This window comes from Salvelinus sp. IW2-2015, linkage group LG24 (genome assembly GCF_002910315.2).
Source record: "Salvelinus sp. IW2-2015 linkage group LG24, ASM291031v2, whole genome shotgun sequence".
Taxonomy (NCBI): Eukaryota; Metazoa; Chordata; class Actinopteri; order Salmoniformes; family Salmonidae; genus Salvelinus; species Salvelinus sp. IW2-2015.
The window spans coordinates 7,812,950-7,819,682 of NC_036864.1; the positions used below are offsets into that span (position 1 = coordinate 7,812,950).

At 43.3% G+C, this 6,733-nt stretch overlaps 1 protein-coding gene across 1 annotated transcript in view; it reads left to right on the forward strand.

Moving 5' to 3' along the window:
* The first annotated feature begins 3,694 nt into the window (after nucleotides 1–3,694).
* The window catches only part of LOC111951402 (lipase maturation factor 2), a 15,339-nt gene continuing 12,300 nt past the window's right edge, over nucleotides 3,695–6,733 (forward strand). The window contains 1 exon segment of the mRNA XM_070434716.1: nucleotides 3,695–3,915. Coding sequence (XP_070290817.1) covers nucleotides 3,822–3,915 — 94 coding nt within the window. The 5' untranslated portion in view covers nucleotides 3,695–3,821.

Here is a 6,733-nt window from a genome sequence, read left to right on the forward strand (position 1 = left end):
TTCCAGGTGCCAGATGTGTTCTTTGGACGTGCAATTGGATTCAAACATGCTCTTAAACGTTTCCTGACTGGCCATAGAGGAAACCTAACTGATGGACCCAAGAAAGGAATTCCCGGATCAGTGGGAGGCTGAGCACGCCTGTGTAATCAGATTTACCAGTGCTGCTCCCACACATGGACATAGAGGGCTAATGGCTGCTGCCTTCTCACAATTGCCTGTGCACCTGTGTATTTTCACTGCCATGTTTGAGGCACCATCGTAACTCTGCCCACGTAAGCCAGACAGGCAATTGAGCCTCAACAACACTTCATTGCCACTTTCGCAATGCCTCGCCTTTGTCTCCGACGCCCTGTTAGCCAATAAACTCCTCGTGAGCGACAAGTCATGTCAAACATAATGCAAAAGACACTCTCCTGTTCAGCACCAGAGACATCTTGATACCATCAACAATTATGCAAAATTGTACAATCGGAAGAAGATCTAATTTCAGCTTGCAATGCTCGGAATTGATGTATTGGCCATGATGTTCAGGGGAATTTTCTTCTGTGCTTTGGCGCTCTTGAAACGTCAAACACTCTGTTGGCAAGAGTTTGCACGTATTCAAAAATGCTGGTTGGCTGATTGTTTTGTGCCATTCACTGAGCGTAACGGACAATGCTGTGCCACTGTTCCCTATACTGGTGCTGCTGCAACAAAGGGTGACACCTGGTCCTACCGTGGGCTGTGACATTGTTCTCTGAAGTCTCCTCATCCTGCTTTTCCCCTTTCACCCCCTCACAGACTCAGTCTGTCTCCTAAAGAAATAATGTGTTTGCCGTACTCCTAACTACCGTACCCAAACTACCAATTAATCACAACAGCAATACCATTCCATAAACAAATCTTAGTTTTAGTCATCCAGTAAGTTGAAGCGGGTATCCATGCATTTTCCATATTTCCCATTTTACAAGTAAAAAAAATTGGAAACCTTTCATTAATGTTGCCAACAAAGACTCAACAAACTTACCGAGACTCCCTGTCTCTGCCAGTCTGTCCCTGCCTATCTGTCCCCAGCTCGCTGTCGGTGCCATCTGTTGCCGGCTCTGCCTAATGAACATCATGTTGAAACATTCCATTGCATTTCACTTCTTCTTATGAACATGTTTATCAACGTCTTTAGTATTTTAGGCACTAGATTCTTACTTTGCGTTTTGTTACTAAAAATACTCTGATGTCCTCTTTTTTACTTTTTTTCTGCCCCATTTTCTACTGCGTGGCGGCCGGTCTAGCTGCAACACACACACATTTACACAACCATATGCTACAACCTTCTCTAATTTTAATATAGTTGTTCATATTGCTGCTTCCAACCAATAGCTGATGTGTAAAAGCTAGCGAGCACCAAAACTCCGTTTCTAGTACCATTGCTACCTACTGGCCTTTCTTGATATTGCTAGTTGTAAGTACGAATACCTGCATACATACTGGACTGGTAAGGAGCACTGCTATAACTATTATTAGTAGTAGTATTATAATGATTTAAACATTTGAACAAGTTGGTTAAACCCTTCAGTTAACTACTGTACCTATCAATTATTCAGTTGTAGGAATTATGGTTCCTCAATATACATTTAACATATTACAACGTAGGCTATGTGTTACAGCACTACTTTTGGTGTCCCCCTCAGGAATTGCTCTTGAGAAAATGTAATGTAATTGTCCCCTCCAAGGTTGATATCAGATTTTCGCCACTGACTGTACATACTTACCCCAACCAGAAGCCATGGATTACAGGCAACATTCGCACTGAGCTAAAGGGTAGAGCTGCCACTTTCAAGGAGCGGGACGCTAACCCGGAAGCTTATAAGAAATCCCGCTATGCCCTCCGACGAACCATCAAACAGGCAAAGCACCAATACAGGACTAAGATCTAATTGTACTACACCGGCGCCGATGCTTGTCGGATGTGGCAGGGCTTGCAAACTATTACAGACTACAAAGGGAAGCACAATCGAGAGCTGCCCAGTGACACAAGCCTACCAGATGAGCTTCGAGGCAAGTAACACTGAAACATGCATGAGAGCATCAGCTGTTCCGGATGACTGTGTGATCACGCTCTCCGCAGCCGATGTGAGTAAGACCTTTAAACAGGTCAACATTCACAAGGCCGCTGGGCCAGACGGATTACCAGGATGTGTACTGCGAGCATGCGCTGACCAACTGGCAAGTGTCTCCACTGACATTTTCAACCTCTCCCTGTCTGAGTCTGTAATACCAACATGTTTCAAGCAGACCACCATAGTTCCTGTGCTCAAGAACACTAAGGTAACCTGCCTAAATGACTACTGACCCGTAGCACTCACGTCTGTAGCCATGAAATGCTTTGTAAGGCTGGTGATGGCTCACATCAACACCATCATCCCAGAAACCCTAGACCCACTCCAATTTGCATACCGCCCCAACAGATCCACAGATGATGCAGTCTCCATTGCACTCCACACTGCCCTTTCACACCTGGACAAAAGGAACACCTACGTGAGAATGCTATTCATTGACTACAGCTCAGCGTTCAACACCATAGTGTCCTCAAAGCTCATCACTAAGGACCCTGGGACTAAACACCTCCCTCTGCAACTGGATCCTAGACTTCCTGACGGGCCGCCCCCAGGTGGTAACGGTAGGTAACAACACATCCCCCGTGCTGATCCTCAACACGGTGGCCCCTCAGGGGTGTGTGCTCAGTCCCCTCCTGTACTCCCTGTTCACTCATGACTGCATGGCCAGGCACAACTCCAACACCATCATTAAGTTTGCTGATGACACAACAGTGGTAGGCCTGATCACCGACAACGATGAGACAGCCTATAGGGAGGAGGTCAGAGACCTGACCGTGTAGTGTAAGGACAACAACATCTCCCTACAACGTGATCAAGACTAAGGAGATGATTGTGTACTACAGGAAAAGGAGGACCGAGCACGCCCCCATTCTCATCGACGGGGCTATAGTGGAGCAGGTTGAGAGCTTCAAGTTTCTTGGCATCCACACCAACAAACTAACATGGTCCAAGCACACCAAGACAGTCGTGAAGAGGGCACGACAAAACCTATTCCCCCTCAGGAGACTGGTCAGGTCCTCTGATCCTCAAAAGTTTTACAGCTGCACCATAGAGAGAATCCTGACGGGTTGCATCACTGCCTGGTATGGCAACTGCTCGACCTCCGACCGCAGGGCACTACAGAGGGTAGTGCATACGGCCAACTACATCACCGGGGTCAAGCTTCCTGCCATCCAGGACCTCTACACCAGGCGGTGTCAGAGGAAGGCCTTAAAAATTGTCAAAGAATCCAGCCACCCTAATCATAGACTGTTCTCTCTGCTACCACACGGCAAGCGGTACCAGAGTCTATTTGCACCCCCCCCCCCCCCCCCCCATACGCTGCTGCTACTCTCTGTTATTATCTATGCATAGGCACTTTAATAACCCTACTGTACCTGCATGTAAATAATTACCTCAATTACCTCGACACCGGTGCCCCTGCACATTGACACATTGACTCTGTACCGGTACCCCCTGTATATAGCCCGCTATTGTTATATTGGGTGGGATTTAGACCTTCAATGTCTCTGGTCCACAATCCAGTCCAGTTGGTGGCGGTAATGGACTTTAAAGTTGGTTGCCAACCGCGATATAAATTCCACAGAAGAAGAAGAAGAACCACGCCTTCTGCAACATTCACTTTTTTTTTCTTCCCGCACAGCAACCGTTATTTATTCGTGCTGTGTTGAAAGACGTAGAAAATAGTTTTCTATTTAGATTTAGCAGAAACGCCTAGCTGTAAACATGGGGGTAACCAGATTAACGCGTCATATGTTTTTATGGAGTATGGCAGTTATTTACATGTTTGCTTTTGCATCCCTCTATGTCCAGATACCAGGTAAAACAACATTTTACTTGCGTCAATTTGTTAATTGTAATCTAAGGAACTTGATTATTGGTTGACTGTTGATGATAATGGAAAAGCATTCAGCTCTGCATCTTTGAATCGGGTGGATCCCACTTTTTCCAAATGTTTAGCTTGCTTCCTCATATTCCAACTGTTGCGATTCTGACGATGCACTGATTGCAGTTGCATCTGTTCGGTAAAGTACACCGGGGATTGTAAATATAAAATACTGTCAAACGAAGTAGCCTAATATGTCTATCGGATGAAATGACTACTTTCTGAGCTAGCCGGTGTTGTTGGACTGATCGGGCGAGCTAATGACAACTTCCACGTGCTAAGCTATTTCGCTACATTCATTGCCTTTGCTACACTGTTACAACTCATTCGCTGTCACTATTGTCTAGGCCTAGAAAAGGAATGTATTTTGATTGAATATTCAGTTTCAGATACTTTACATACACAGATCTATATTGCTGTGTTCGTATTTATTTATAAACATTAACTAGCTGTATACGTGAACGACTTGTTATAGAATGGCCCCTACACGTACGAATGGGAAATCATAACGTAGGAGGAGAAATAGCCTAGTAAGAACCATCCTGATCTCGCGAGCTCGCAAGTTCGTACGAGGCTAGGGCAGGCTGGCTTTATAAAGGAGAATGAGGTAGGTTGGCAGCGATAGAAGTGATGTGGCCTTTCATGCTATGGCCACGTCCTGACAGCACTGGTCGTTATTGGACAGATGCCCGTTTAGATATTTGCTTGGGGCAAGTGGATGTTTTCTTTGCACGATCGCTGTCGTTGCCCTTTTTTTATGCCTATATCTGTCTTTGAGGGTTAGGATTTCCCTCCAGAATATGTACACGTCAGTCCAGTATTCGAGCTTGGCTCAGACCCCTAACAGTATACAATCGATCTAACTTGTAGTATCATTTTCATTTTTTCCCAGTCTAAATACAAACTTGTAGTCATGTTAATTTGCCATCACTGTCAGTACACCACTTTACTTTATCACGCAACCATCTTATTATGCAAATTATATGAGAAATGTACCAAGGTAAAATGTGTTTTATATTGAATATTGAGTTGCTATTTGGTTTTGTCTTCTCAATAGCTATTGAACCAACCATTCCATTATTATGAAAATGAGATATTCTGAATCGGGGGATGATTGACAAAAATCCACTGCTTATTCTTATTAAGGACATTTTGATTTTCTCTATGGGGGATTTAAATCTTCAATAGCTTTTCTACGCAAAGCACTCTGACTATGAAACTGGTTTATTCATAATCAGGGGAGCTGATTATACACTATAGAAGATAGTGTAAGAGATCTCTTCAATAGCTCTTACAGGAAGTGTGCCATGACTATGAAATTGATATATTCAGAATCAGGGGAGGATGGACATTTTTTTTCTTTCTATAGATGTAATTGTTTATTTACGTTTATTCTTCAATACCTCTTTCTGTTAAAGAACAGGTTGTTGGGGTGGGAGGAGGGGGATTAATGGACTGTCCCATTCACTCTAGCTGCTTCACCGCATGGAGTGATTAGGTCCACCTGCTAATCAACTCAGCATTTAGAGAGTGTGTGTGCGTGTGTGTCAGTCAATTATATTTATCCTTGGAATCTTTCACAGCTTGCTCATCTATTCGGTGCGGTATTGTCGTCGGCTGTTCCTGTGTGGAACATTCCATGGATTTCACCACTATTGTAAAAAACACTACACCTTGTATTCCAAAACACCTGAAACCGACATCCTACGCAGGATTTCTGACTAGACACCGTCAAATTGTAATCATCATATACTCCCGCTGATGTCGGTTTCAGGTGTTTTGGAATACAAGGCGTATTGTTTGTACTTTTCTTTACACAAACAAACATGTATTTTTGTCCATCCTCCCACGTTTTAAGCAATAAAGCCCGAGAAGGTGTGGTATATAGCCGTCCGATATACCATGGCTTTTTAGCCAATCAGCATTCAGGGCTCACACCGCCTAGTTTATAATATAGAATGTATCATTTTCATAGTCATGGAACACTTTTTGTAAGAGCTATTGAAGATTGAAATCGTATTATAAAAAATTCAAAAGTGTGGATTTTTCTCCATCCACCCCTGATTTAGATAAAACTATCTTCATATTCATGGCATGCTTGGCTCAATAGCTATTGAGGAGAGAATCAAATATCCAACACAAAACACATTTTACCAAGTGCAAAATATGTGTATGTCCATTACTTGCAATCCACTCCATAGTCAATTTACAGTCAGGCAGCCGGTGTTCTAACTGAAATAACACATCTCATTTGACAAGTGCTGGCAAGATGAGATGCATTGAACATGAATGAGTCATCATTGCACAGTTCAGTGTTTGTTTTACTTTATTGCTCTGCTTCTAGTCCCAAATGTGAGCATGCATCCAGTTGGTCCACTCTGTGTGCCAGGTATGTCGTAGAGCCACTTCGAGTCTCTCGGCTTCACCAGTCGTCTCAAGTGTACACTAGATTCCAATGAACTGTAGTAAGACTAGTTGTATGCGTTCAGTTTTTTAATTAAAAAGTTATGCCATGCATAATGCCACATTCCAATCAGTTGATCACGATCTTGGCTCAACTCGTAAGCAATGTTATGGTAATGTAATAATATGCTGGAATACCTTTTTTAGTGAGTTGTTCGAATTTCTGAACTCCCTTATTTCATATGTTCCCTTTGACTGAATAAGCAGACATCACAGATAAAAACAAGTGTTTCGTTTTCACATACGTGACCTTTGACCTATTTAGCAGGGTACCATAAACCCACTTACT